Source organism: Macrobrachium nipponense, chromosome 16, assembly GCF_015104395.2.
Source record: "Macrobrachium nipponense isolate FS-2020 chromosome 16, ASM1510439v2, whole genome shotgun sequence".
NCBI lineage: Eukaryota > Metazoa > Arthropoda > Malacostraca > Decapoda > Palaemonidae > Macrobrachium > Macrobrachium nipponense.
This window is the reverse complement of record NC_087209.1, coordinates 743,731-758,532: the sequence shown is the minus strand read 5'-3', so window position 1 is coordinate 758,532 and position 14,802 is coordinate 743,731. Positions and strand designations below refer to the sequence as shown.

Here is a 14,802-nt window from a genome sequence, read left to right as displayed (position 1 = left end):
ACTGCCTGTATATGGAACATCTTTTTTCTGAAGTCTGTTCTCTTTGAACAAGCAGTTTTTTTTTTTTTTAATGTTGTAATGTTTTGGTCTTTCAGATGATGTAGAGGATAGGACCTTTAGACAGAGTTGCTGATTTTGATAAGTCTTCTCAAGACCAGCAGCTGTTCTGTCTATGTTTTTTGCAGAAGTCTAACCTTCTTCGATGCTGGATTTGCAGAAGCTGAGCCTTCTCCTTCGTCTTTGCTATAGGCCACGATAGTGCCTTCCCTCCGCCACTGTGCGTCTGCCATCAGATAGTCGTCTTTCCCCCTCCCTTCCATTTTCCTATGGGACAGACGAGTGTTTCTTCAGTGCCAGAGTAGTTCCTAGCATTATAGGATATCTCCCCCCTGCTTTTTCCTTCAAGGACAATCTTAGTTGCCGTTTTCAGAGATGCCACCGCAGTTTCTGGATGTCTAAGCTGGAGATACTATCTCCAAGGAAGGAAGAATTCGCAGTTGTGCAACGTTGCTTGAGCTTGTTTCTTGCTTCACTTTCTACAAGGAAGAAGAGAGGCCTGGGGTAGGCTGTTATAGCCTTGTCCTTGTCACAATGTTACACAGCCATGATTTTTTTTTAATGTGACTGCACGACCGAGATACAACAATATTGGGTTGTTTTCTCTGATTTCTTCCATCCCGTATGGACATACTTAGACTTTGAGTTTCTTCTACATAGCCTGTGGAAGCATTAACTATGTGGATGCATTATTCCTTCACATTCCCGCTTGAAAACGTTGCTACGGCAGGACTACAGAGCCGTGCCTTCATCCACGTTCATGTGGAGGTTTAGAGAAGAATGAGACAGCTCTTTTGAGAATTTTCCCCCCAATCATGTGAAATCTTCATAGTTAATGGATTTTCTTCAGAGAACATTTTCTGCCAAATTATTGCGTGGACGGTTGGCTGTCCATGAGATGCCTACAACAGCCACCACAACCCTGCCCCCCTTTTCACGAGGTTGCACTCAAGATCATCAACTTTTCCAAGGCTCTGTGGGGCTGGGACTGCACCTCTGCTCTACCTTTCAAGAAGAGTACCCTGGCAAATGAGATAGTCAGCATGTCTTGCCTCCCTCCCATGCTCACGACCAAGTGAAACGGTGTTCACGGTAACAACCACATCCAAATACATGGTATTCCCATATGTAAAGGTCTAATTGTTCCTACTCAACCTTGGTGTTATCATAGGATGAAGATGTAGGCCATGACCACGAGAAGATGAACCAGTGGCCCTACAGGAGACGTTGTGTCTGAGGACAGCTTTGGCCGACCTCGTCTGATCAAGACAGTTCCTGACACACATAAGAGGCAGCTTCAGCTGTCCTCTCCTGACCGAGTCTGTTCCTGATGTTCCTCCTGCAGTCGGGACTGCTTCCCTCAAAGCTCTTTTCACGGATGTGGCATGATAAACCCCAACATTAAGATCAAAGGTTTGTAGTTATGAAAAATACAAATTGATTTGAAAATTTTTCATTTTTACCTTGTGACCCTGTCTGTTCATATCTCTGAAAGTCCGTGAGTAGGGTAGTGTCTGATATGTACATGATTAATGGCTTTGTGTGAAAAAATATTTGCATTATTACAAAATAGGCAAACCTACCTTCACTTGTTGCATGATAATGGAATGAAGATTGAACCCTGCCAAGGCAATGGTGATGTACCTTGAAAACTGTCTATCACAGAATACAATCTGATAAAGTAAAGATCAGCTATATTCTAAAGCAAGTTTTGACATTTGATGCCTGCGTATCAAAATGTATTTAATTTTTGCAATAGATAAAATGTCAATGTTGACTTCTGCATTCAATTTTTAAAATTCTAATCTAATAGTAACCTTGCAATGCTAATCCGCATAAAACATTTAAGCCACCTGAAAGATTGCTTAAATAGAATAGGGATAACAATACTCAGAACTGCAGTAACCAATCATTCTTGCATTACAACATAACAGTATGTAAGCCCAAATAATCCATTATTTTAATTCCCTATAGAGGCTTCAAAATTATTTTTTATGAACTTGGGAAAGACAATAGATTTGTAACTTATCAAATACTTTAAAAGACTGAACAGAATTTAGATAGAAGAATTAAATGTTGCGAATTCCAAATCAATTTTGTTTCATAAATATAGACTGGTTGTGGATTGAGTGATTTATATACAAACAGTTACCAATCAAACAGTGAACGATAAGCATACAGAAAATCATGCCTGTTTGTCGTATGATCATATAAAACTATCCTTCATACACAAAATTTTACTAAAGAAATATGTAAATATACAGTATATAAAAAATCAGCACCAACAAAAATTAAAAGAGCACAAAATTATTTATCTGAACAAAAATATTCCCTGACTAATGATTTCACCAACAATAAACTGATCATTATAATTATTATTAACCTACATTGATATGAAACTACGTATAACTGCAGTTGTAAAATGAATGTATTCCCTGATTTCCAGTTGCAAGTAATATTATACTTCAAGTTTGGTCATATTCAATAGAGATATATCAGTAGGATCTAAGCATCAGTATGACAGCCTAACACTACTTTCATAAAATGTTTAAAGGAATTGGGGGGATAATGTCTTGGACCTAAGATTCTTAATACAGTTGTAAAATTATTAAGACTTAGACAACAAATAACATCTATTTATATTCTAACACTGGTAATGGAAGACACATTATTGGTGGATTGCACAGCTATTAGCTACAAGACCACCAATACACACTATCGGCTTACTTTAAACATCCTAGTTATGACAGTGTGGAATTCTGCCAAATATTTACGCTTAATGAATATCACATATTGCAACTAAACATACATGGAATAGATGGAAAAATAACACTATACAGATGAACAAATTCATAATATGCCATAATTTTATGTAACTATATGAATAAATTGCATCAATGAATTTTTTACTAACAATTTAGCTGCATAAGGAACTTTTCATGTGTAAGAAACTAGTAAAAGTACACAGTTTAACATCATAATTTATCAAGAGATCATAGAATGAAGATTCTTTCTTTGATATTCAGCTCTTGTCTAATCTGAATTATAACCAGTTGATAAAAACCCTACTGTTTGATAATTAGTACCCTTACTGCCAAAGGTATTCTGCAAGTTCCCAAGTTACTCAAGTTCTCTTATATACCACCAATGAGGAGCATCAGTCACCTTTTCTTGTAAAATCAAATCACTGTCACAGAGCAGAGCAAAATATGTAAAAATTTAACCTCAGAATGAGGAAATTAGGTTTAAAATAAAAAGTGAAAACCAAAGTAAGGTTTTTGTCAAAGATTTGATCAGAATATGCTTACTTAGTCAAATGTCACTTGCACTGACAGAAGACTGATAAGTTGTTATTGACTGTATATACATTTGTTAACCTAAAGGAAAAAATATAAGCATTGCACAAATGTAAGGTCATTAAAAAGTACCTCAATGCAAAAAAAAATTTGCAACAATAAAATCCTCCCAAACTGGATTAATTTACATCATTACATAACAATAGTGTCTGGCAGAATTAACTTTAGCATCAACTAGGCATTCAGATGTCAACCATCTTGATAATGAGTGTTTCACTTTGGTTCTGAATATACTAAATAGCACTATAGGAAAATATATATCAACAAAATATAAACTATAGTTACTAAAATTTAACAGCCTTTACTTTACGTTCTGGCTTCTGTATATCTTCAATACTCTGTACGAGCTTTAGCTCCAAGCTCTTAGGAGATAAGGAAGTACTTCCTCCTTCCTCAGCCTGTGCAAACTTGAAAGTACGGTGCAGGATAGCTTGCATGGAACCCACTGTATTTTCGATTGAAACCTGAAAATATCAATAAAAATTAAATTAAAAATATCCTACTTTCAAAACACTTATTATTAACAACCGTAATTTAACCAGACCACTGAGATCTTACTGGGCTGACACTTGGAATCTAAATTCATGAATATGTACTTATATATGTTATTTCTCCTTTGTTATATGGTATTTCTCCTTGTTATACAGCATGATTATTCATTGGAAGAATATGTAAGGAATTAGCTTCATGAAACTCATCTAGCAACACATTTGCCACCTGGAACCACTGATAAGCATCAATTAGCTACTTCAAAGTTTGTGTTATTCTAAAGCCCGGCCCACACTTTCAAACTTTGTTCGACGTGACGTCAGGAGCGGGAAAAGTCAGAACCTTATCCGTAGTTTCTCCGCTTCTGACGTCACTTCAAACAAAGTCTGTCAGGGAAAGTTTGACCGTGTGGACAGGGCTTAATAATTTTCCATTATTGGCTTATATATCTTTTAACATTTTTCACTTTCTCCGCTTTTTCTCCTGACAGTAAATGATTAAAAAGGTCTTGTTTAAAACTCCAAAACTTAAGACATCTGCAGTAGAGGTACAGGATGACTGCACAAAGTGACACCATCACTTAAAACTAGCCAGCACCATTTGGGACATCAAACTGTGATAAAGATAAAGGCACAGGACAAGGAACTGAAAAGTGCATGTAAGATACATGGCCACCCATTGCTTATTTTTGCTACTTGAACAAAAATTGACTGGTTTCTCCAAGAGTTCCTGGCCATATTCCCAGGTATGAATGTCCCCAAGGCCAAAATGTCTAAAATTACAATGATCATGTATCTGCTCTGAGTGTTAATGAATGAGCAGCATGCGAAGATCATGGCTCTCGGAATTCTAGGACTAGAGGTCTCTGACCTTTTGGATCAATTTTTGTTTTGTTTCCAAAAAGCACAGTCCAGGAACTCTTGAACAATTTGCTTTGTCCTCAAGGTAGCAATCTACCCCGATAGGAGGGTTCTACACCCAAATGTGTCGTACCAGAGATACAAACAGCAAGTGACACCAAGTGCCCGATCTAGGTAATCTTTTCATTCTACCATAACAAAATAAACTTCAGTGAGAAGGCAGTAATCACTCTACCAGTCCAAAAAGAAAAAAAGGGAGGATAGTATTTATTAGATTAAAGCAAGTATACAGACAAGTCTCCCCCCACCACCACCTCTCATCACAACCAGTGGAATTCCAGTTGTGCAGCAGTGACTGTGATATTCCAAGCAAGGCCAATCTTAGAGAAATTGGTGATAAAAAAAGATAATAGAGACTCCCTGGGTTCTGACAGTTCCCTGTTTTTTGTGCCAAAGGCAACTGGAGGAAGATAGCCAATAACTGACATCAGCTATCTGACAAGTTTGGGCGTCAAACCGCTTTCAGGATGGAGATGGTGGGGTTGGTGCTGCAGTCCATCAGGAAGAGTGGATTTAGTGCTACTACTTGTTTGGGCAAGGAAGGTTCTTAATTTCCAAGTCCAATGTTTCAGCCTTGCAATCATCTTCAAGTCTTATCCCAGCCCCTGGCACTAGCGGAACAGCATAAAAAGTGATATCTGGATGACTGGCTGGTGATAACAGTAGCAGCAGTTGCAAAAATAATTGGCCCTGTTATGCTTTGTGAATGACTGCTGGCAACAAGGAAAAACAAAGCCTTCTGGAAAAAGTTTATAGAATGACAGGTGCTGTTATGGCAGTCTACTAGTTGATCCCTCAAATCTAAGCAAAAGAATCTATCAAAGATCTCACTATCTAGTCATGTACAGTATTGTAGAGGGATGGCATACAAAGTCAATAACAAAGACATCCCAGCTTTCAAGAAGTAACTTGTCAATTCACTTGACATAACCCCAAGCTATCCTCAACTAGAATGTCACTCATTGATTCATGATAGCCTACTAGAACAATTTTGACCATTTCTAGGCAATGATCACATCAAACTACTATGGATGAAGCAGTTAGAAAATGCAACAGCTTACTGGCTTTAAATGGATCTGAATATTGGGACAAACAGGTTAGACTTGCAACAAGTTCTGAAGCAGACCTGCTAAACTAGCCAATTATCCATAGATTTTACCTAACCTAACCTAAAAGTTTGGATTATACCTGAATCACAACATTAACTACAAACGAAGCCAGTGGCTTATTCTGACTGATGCTTAAGTACTACTGTATTCAATAGTATACTTCATGAAGTTTAGTTATTATCAAGCCCTAGAAACAAACAGTGCCAAAACATTTCAGCCAGAAGTTTCCAAGTTGGTGTTCGAAACATGGAGTGCTGCAGCCAACTGAGTTGCTGGATGACTTAATTAATACTTTCACAACAAGCACTTAAAACTTCTTAAGCTATGCCCAAAAGCAACATACAACAATAATTTCTCACGCATTATACCTGCACAACATTAGATTGGAACACTCAATCAATGAACTTTCACTGTTGATATATTATACTTAGCACTAGGTTACTTGTGCCTATCAGGCATCATAGCACCAGTTACTGATGCAGCAAACTGGACCTTAACCTTCCATTTCCATTAGTGAAAGAGGTTGGATTTGCTGTATATGGACAAACTGAAGAGATGAACAAAAAAATGAATTACCTGAAGGTCATTTTTACTATGATGCATCCAAGCTAGAAGTAGAGCAGCAAATAAATCTCCCGTTCCAGTAAAGTTCACCGGAAGCCGAGGGATACGAATCTGCAACTTTGTTCCTGTGCCATCTGAAAAGGTTTTGTACATCAGAACAAAATTTAAAGCTCCTCACTTTCAAATTCTGTACTTATCAAATACACAAACAGGTACTAATTACATTGTAATTTCTAACGACAAAGATTAATCAGAATCTTATAACAATTAAATAATTAAAAAGATGCAATCCTTATTTTCAAAAATATACATCAAGTTGACAAAAGTAATATATTGCAATGCTTGTTCTATGGGTTTTAGGTACCAACAGACAACCATACCAAGAATTTCAACAGATTAATACACTTAAAAAAATTGCATATCACACTCACTGGAAGTTGAAGAAGCCATTCCCATTAATTCCTTGTCATTTCCTAAGTCAGTGCTTGAAAATACAACTGTATTCACCCCTTGCTGGTGAAACCACTCCATGGCTTTGACTGCATCGCCCTCATTTGAAATTTTTAGACCACTCAGAATCCTTTGAAATATATTCATATATGTAAAAAAATAAGCAATGAAATATTTATTTTCTTACAAGAATAAGCCCACCATTAAAGAATGAATCCAACATACAAGCTAAATTTATGACAAGCTGCATCTGAACCTACAACTTACAGATGATATGATTTCTCTTACAGCAACTACACTCACTGGGCAAACGAGCATAGTTTAGTGGACTTGCACTTTGTACCGAAGCCAAAGCAAAACTATTGATTTATCTATCTGCAGGAAACATTGATAACTCCTAAATTTAGAACACTAAAACCAAACTAGACAATTTTGTCTCATGAATAGTCTGCATAATAAAACCAAGTTTATTATGAAGTCATCTACAAATAACCCATTTTTATACCCCGTACTGGCCAGCCCTATGAGAGTCAAAACCTTTTGGCTTGGTGGTGTACTTAAATTATAACCATTAAATTATAACCTATCACTATAACTGAAAACCAAAAAAACTAAATTCACTTGATTTTTTAATCTATAAAACACTCAAACTTTTGGACTTTGCGTTCATTTCTTTGTTACTCATTTTTTAAAATATTCAACTGCCTCACTTCAAACCATTTCCATAAAAACAAATTAAATTTCCTAAAATGATAAACATCTTGAAGAGAAGATAATAACCTCTTATCTTGAATAATGAAACTACCAGGAGTATTCAGTTCTTCCATACAACAAATATTAAAATTACAAAGCAGTACTTTTCGAAAGCCAAGGACAAAATACTAGAACTCAGTGCTGTAAGTATGTCCAATGAATATTACTCAACAAACCAGAGGTGTCTTAGCTTATTTACAAAAAACATCTGAAAATGTGAAGTTTGCTAGTAGACATTTGTCATTTACTATTAAAGTCTTCTTTCAATTTAATTAAAAATGCAAGTATGGTTCAAGATGTCTTAAATAAGATGAAAAATCTTACAGTACAAAGCTCATTCTAAAGTGTGCTAACACTGCATCTTCCTACATCACTATAGTAGATTCACATCAGCTGTGCACCACCTGATGTCTAGGCCAGTCCCTTACGATTCTCCTGATTGGCTGTTGATAGGCCAATCACAGGGCTGGAAATTCCCAGTTTCTCAAGAGAGTTCACATAGACAGTTAGTATGTTCACCTCTCCTAAGGGATACCTTTGAAAGATGTATCCCTCAGGAGAGGTGGAACATACATCCTGCCTATTGAACTCTCTTGACAGACTGAGAGTTTACAGCCCTGTGATTGGCTTATCAACAGCCAATCAGGAGTGTCATAAGGGACTGGCCTATACATCAGATGCAAAATTGATGTTAATCTAATATAGATAACTAGTATACTTAGAAAGTGTAAATACATCTCAACCTTCATTCTTTTAATCAATATCTATGTGATAATCATATTATTATTCTATATACTGAGGAGACCTTGATACCTAAAATATAAAAATACATACTCTGCTTCAAACTGATTGGGAGTAACAATATCTGCTATTGGTATAATATGTTCTCTGTACAATGGCAGTAATTCCTCTGGTACATACATCTTCCCATTATCGCCCATAACAGGATCACAAACTGAAAGGAAACAGAAGTATTAGGTGCATAAAGAATACTTTTCTTCAGTTAGCTCACTTAACACAAAAGATTAATTTACTGCATGTATAAAAGCATTTTACTTTTACAACAGACCAGGTGATTTACTATTTGATGCACTAGGCAGTGATATTTGAAGGGGGATGAGACATACCAAGGAATTAGGATGCTATATCTCATTATCATATTCTATTCTGCATGTAATCTAAATACATATGCTAATGACAGGAGTTTGGGGAGGGCAGTGTGAGTAAGAGAGCTGTAATATCCTTCAGTAATGATGAACTACGTAAGAGGGATACAAGTGACTCCTAACCTCTTAGCCCTCCACTTCCATGTAAATGGATGTAACTGTCAAATTGGCAATTGGTACATGAACCTGAGATAGGTCTATTGTCCATACATGGAATACTAGATACCTTTAATATTCGGTATGCTTTCAAGTAAAAGTTTTCCTAAGAAGATATATTTCACACCTAAAAATCAACCATACATCAAGATTGGCCATCACTTCCCTCTGACTAGGAGCAAAGCAACACCACCTTAAAAGCATAACTTGCACTATTTTAACAAGAATTTCTGGCGACGAAACCAAGTGTCAGTATGAACTATCAGGGACTTGCTCAAAAGTATCAAGTTAGCCTAAATGTATCATTCATCAAATTAATAAAAACAATGAACTACACATAAATTATATCAGTGCATTTGGACACCATATGACAACAAATATAAAAATATATGGACTAAAACCTCACCATAGATAAGGCCAGGATTGACAGACTTCAAATGTTCCACCACACTCTTTACTTTGTGCAGGAATGATGCAGAGCCAATATATCCAGTTAACAAATGTGTGTATCTGTCAAGCTTATTCCGCTTCAGGCCCTCCACTAAATCCTCTGCATTGGCAAAAGAAAGGAAGGAAAGTAAATTAAAAAAAAGACAACAATGAATTAACAGAGTAATAGTCAGAATACATAAATCAATCTACCAATAAGTTTTGGCCCAACTTTAAACATTTAAAACCCAAAAATTATTCATTAGGTTACTACTTTGCATCTACCATTTCATTCTGAACAGAAAGAGACATCAAATTACAGATAGCCTGCCACAGACTGTTTCCACAAAAACAAAATACTGTATCGCAAAATTTTTAACAGATGCATGCCATCTATTGTTTGCAAGAATATATTTTTCTGGAAGAATATAATAATAGTTTCATATAAAACAATATCCTGGGTTATGGTAATACAATACACACAACATAAAAAATTGACTCATTACCATCTTATCTCCATAAAATCTGTACTCACCTAGTTCCATATCATTAAGCACTTGGCCTCTGAAGCACTCATAACCAGTATGATTTGAAAATTGCACTGAGTTTATGGTGTCAACTTCAAACCCAAGCACCTGTCAAAAAATAAACTTATGTAATTGTGAAAATCAACACCTTCGTATCTTACAACTGTAGAGCCTTTGTTCCAGTAGAAAACATATTTATGAAAACTTTTCTCAGGATCTACCGGTAATGGAAAGAGAGAGATGCAAATGCTCAAAGTGTAAGAAAAAAAATTCTAAAAAATTCGGCCTACCTTCCATGAGAAGTTGAAAATTAATAGGCAGTCCCCAGGTTACGACGGGGGTTCCGTTCTTAAGACGCGTCGTAACAAAAACCCGAAAAATCGTCATAAGCCGGAACGACGTTGTTGAAAACATGTCCACAGGGAAAATTTCACTAATTTGCAATTTTTCTTAGAGCCGTATCTCTAAATTATCACTAATTTACTTTTTCATGTGCAACACTGTGGTATTCACAAATTACTGTATATTTTCATTAAAATACAAGAGAGAGAGAGAGAGAGAGAGAGAGAGAGAGAGAGAGAGAGAGAGAGAGAGAGAGAGAGAGAGAGCATTACAACTTGTAGCACCAGCACGGTATAAAGGAGGTTTATATTTGTTTAAATAACTGAAATTATCAATAAACATTTTACATACTAGTACCATAAAAATTCTTTCATCTCGGTATAAGAGAAAGAGAGAGAGAGTAAAGAGAGAGAGAGAGGAGAGAGAGTGTTTATCTCTCTCTGTTCTCTCAAAAAATACTTATAACGCTTCCAGCGAAAGAGAGGGAGGGAGTTACCACTATGACACATTATTATCTTGTGTGGCAAAAAAGAGAGAGAAAGAGAGAGAGAGAGAGAGAGAGTTTAACCTTAATTAAAAGTGACATGGATAGATTAGTATTGTATTTCTTTAAAATACTATTACATATGAATTTTGTAATTACAGTTATTATTATTATTTGAAAGTATTAAAAACAAATAGTACAAGTACATAAAAAATCTCGAGTCTCAGTAAATGAGAGAGAGAGAGAGAGAGAGAGAGAGAGAGAGAGAGAGAGAGAGAGAGAGAGAGAGAGAGAGTGGGGGGGGGGGGGAAATTTCATGAGCACTTCCCCCTCCTGGCTGTCACAGAACTTGATATATCTGACAGTTTTAGTACCTGGAGTTCGAGAAAAGGTTACCGAGAGAAGACTGGGATTTCCTTCATTCTTCCATAATTTTATAAATATACGTACATATAAGCTAAAATCTTACTAATTCACTATGGTATTTTCTTTAATGAATTGATATTATTGCTGTATAAATTATATTAATATTTGAAAATAGTAAATCATTTATTTACTCATACAACAAAAAACATACATCTTTGTAGGCGAGAGAGAGAGAGAGAGAGAGAGAGAGAGAGCGAGAGAGAGAGAGAGAGAGAGAGAGAGAGAGAGAGAGAGAGAGAGAATTATTATTTTTATTATGTGATATCATTTCAACTTATAAATTACTAATACAGTATTAATCAAATTAATATTGAAAATTTAGTAAAATCATTTTTTGTATTATAAAAATGTATTTAGTCATGAAAAATAAACATCAAAATACACCAATTAGTGATTATTTTTGCGTCGGAAAATACAAAGAGAGAGAGAGAGAGAGAGATGAGAGAGAGAGAGAGAGAGAGAGAGAGAGAGAGAGAGAGAGAGAGAGAAACTATGGTTTTTTATATCCAAATCTAAGTAGAGTATAAATGGATTCTTTAAGTGAAATAATGTTTCAATGATATTTTTGCTGTTTTTTTGTATTTAAAGGATATGTTATACTGTTTGAGAATGCGTTTTCCTTATCCTTGACTATGGTTACCATACAGTTTAATAACGTAAAATTAATTTAATGCGCCCTCCGCTCAGAAAAACTAGTTCTGCGTATGAGGTATCGTTAAAAAGCATAAAAAAAAACCGTCGTAACCTTGGAATTTGCGTTGTAATCTAACCAGAAACTTAGTTTTGTTAATTATGTATACTGGAAACAAGCAATGATTTTTTCATTATTTGCGCTTTTGAACTGTTATAAACTGCGCATCCCAAGCTAGTGTATTCATTCGCTCGGAAACTAGTTCCGCATATGAGGTGTCACTAAAAATTTTTTTTTTTAAAATACGACATAAAAAGTGTCGAAAATCATCATAACCTCAAAATTTTTGTTGTAATCTAACCAAAAACTTATTTTTATTTAAGAATTTTTATTTTTTATTAATATACTGTGCTAATCTATAAAGGATTCTTATCATAGTACATTTTTTAAAAGCATCGTTAACTCGGAGCGTCGGAAGCGTCAGCTTCGTAACCTCGGAACGTCGTAAGCCGGAGCCGTCGTAACCCAGGGACCGCCTGTATTTACAAACCTTTCTGAAGCTTTTTTTTATATATTTTTTTTTTTTATACAAAACATCATACATTTTACAAAGTTATAAATATTTTTTCTGACAATGAATATTATATTATTTTGTTAAATTACAATAACAGCTCACACATCATAACAGAATATACTTATTGTAAAATACTTATGTACTAAATTTACTGAGATCGAAGATACAGTCACTTTTCTGGATTACACAAGTTTTTTCTGATATTTCTTTGCAAAATTACAATTGTAACTGACATACTATCATAAAACCAACAATAACCCCTGGGTATATTTATGGGCAAATATATAGACATCATGTGAGAGAGAGAGGGGCAGAACATGGCCCCCTGAAGTCAAGTACAGGCAGTTCCCGGGTTACGACAGGGGTTCCGTTCTTGAGGCGCGTCTTAAGCCGGAACAGCGTCAAAAATCCTACGAAAACCTTACTTTTAATAGTTTGGGTGCATTGAAAACTAAATAAACTGCATTCTTATGGCATTTTTCATCAAAAATAATTTCAAATATTGATTATTTTGCATTTTTGGTGTCATATTTCATCTGTCAGATGAGCGTTGTAGGCGTCGTAACCCTGGAACATGTGTCGTAACCCTGGAAATATTGTCTGATGATATATTGAAGAAAAGCGTCGTAACCTCAGAACGTCGTAAGCCGAGACCGCCGTAACCCGGAGACTGCCTGTACACAACTAATTCATGAACTGCTTAGAACTAGATCATGAGCTGCTTAGAATCGGCGAGCTGAGCCAGTCTAAAAGTTGCCATTTGTAAATTTATGGGCTATTTTAGTAATGGGACCTCTTTCCAGCCCGATTTCTCCAAATCAATGGAGTGTAATACTGATACTCGCCAGGAGGTACAGTGGTACCTCGACATACGAAAGGCTCAACTTACGAAAAATTCGAGTTACGAAAGCAAATACGAAGATCTTTTCGGCTCTACATACGAAAATAGTTCAGGATACGCAAGGTTGTTGCTGTAAAGTCCCAAGATTCCCCCAGACCACAGATAAGAATTTTAAAACTCGAGCGCCGCCAACTGAGTAGACTCGCCACCATCCTCCTGCTCTCCCCACTGGTTCCTGATGCCTACTCACCGCCATAAGAATCCTGCTCTCCTATTGGTCAGCATCTCTCCCATCATGCATCTAAGTAGCGGCATTCTTCTTCAGCCATTGCTTGCACCAGCATTATCGTACGCACCGCCGAATTCGTTCTTCTATAGTTATAGACGTTTCGTATTGTTTAACCGTAAATTCATGTTAGTGATTTCGTTGTACTAATTTTCGTTTGTAAGACTTAATTAGTATCGTGTACTACATAACTTAATTACGTACAGTATAGTCATGGGTCCCAAGAAAGTTGCTGAAGTCACGGAAAGAAGAGGATGTTTTCTATGCAGACAAAAATGGGAGATAATAAAAAAGTATGAAGCTGGCATGTGGTGGTGAGTGTGATCACTAAGGAATACGGCCGAAATCCGTTGACAATAGGCTAGGCACCATCCTTAAGCAGAAGGAAGCCATCAAAGAGCAGCTACACCTTTAAGGCGTAGGTGGTTTGAAAAATTCTGTAAACGGACTGGCATCCATTCAGTGGTGAAGAAATTGAAATTTTGTAAAAAACGTAAAGCATAAAAACTAAAAAAAAATGTACAAATCAAAAAAAGAAAAAAAAATTTAATTCTAAGTTTTTTGTAAAGTTAGGTGGTACGGTTTTGTTAATGTGTTTCGTAAAGATTAGTTTATGTTTCCTGAAATTTTTAATGCGTTTCATTAAGTTAAGTGTACGTACTACGTAACAAATTTTCAGCATTTTGTTCTCCTCCTCTGTCGCCACTTTCAGAGATAGCCTCACTCGAAAGGTAAGGTTCCACATTTTACTACATACATAGGTATGTACGTACAGTATTTCTTGTATACCATGTACACTAATACGTACACTTTATTTACAGGTACATATTAGTAGTACGTATTAAGTTAGGTATTGAATGGTCCAAATTGTTGTATTTCATTGTTTATTGGTCAATCTAGCTTTATTAAAAAATTTACTGGGGTGTTTTTGTAGGGCTTGGAACGAATATGACTTTTTTATGATAAAATAATTTTTTATGTATACTTACCAAGTAGTTACATAGCTATAATTTCTAAAACCGTCGGCAGCTAGAATTTTTGAAATTCGCGGAAGCGCTAGTTTGTTTTGGTCAGGTGATACCCCACGCCCACTATCGGGGGAGTGAGGAACCAACACCATCCAAAAATCAGTTGTTTGTGCCCTTTTATCCATGTGAGGGGAGGAGGGTGGGCTCTGACCATGTAACTACTTGGTAAGTATACATAAATCTTATTTTATCATAAAAAAAAAGTCATTTTTAT

General features: G+C 35.9%; 1 protein-coding gene across 4 annotated transcripts in view; it reads right to left on the bottom strand.

Annotated features, from left to right (window-relative positions):
- Positions 1-1,954: 1,954 nt before the first annotated feature.
- LOC135195498 (pyridoxal kinase-like) overlaps positions 1,955-14,802 on the bottom strand; it is a 27,196-nt gene continuing 14,348 nt past the window's right edge. For all 4 annotated transcript variants that reach the window (XM_064221719.1, XM_064221718.1, XM_064221720.1 and 1 more), the window contains exons 3-8: positions 9,985-10,084; positions 9,427-9,570; positions 8,533-8,653; positions 6,927-7,075; positions 6,508-6,629; positions 1,955-3,877 (exon numbers count right to left, since the gene is read on the bottom strand). In XM_064221719.1, coding sequence (XP_064077789.1) covers positions 3,698-3,877; positions 6,508-6,629; positions 6,927-7,075; positions 8,533-8,653; positions 9,427-9,570; positions 9,985-10,084 — 816 coding nt within the window. In that variant the 3' untranslated portion in view covers positions 1,955-3,697. The remainder of the gene's footprint in view (positions 3,878-6,507; positions 6,630-6,926; positions 7,076-8,532; positions 8,654-9,426; positions 9,571-9,984; positions 10,085-14,802) is intronic.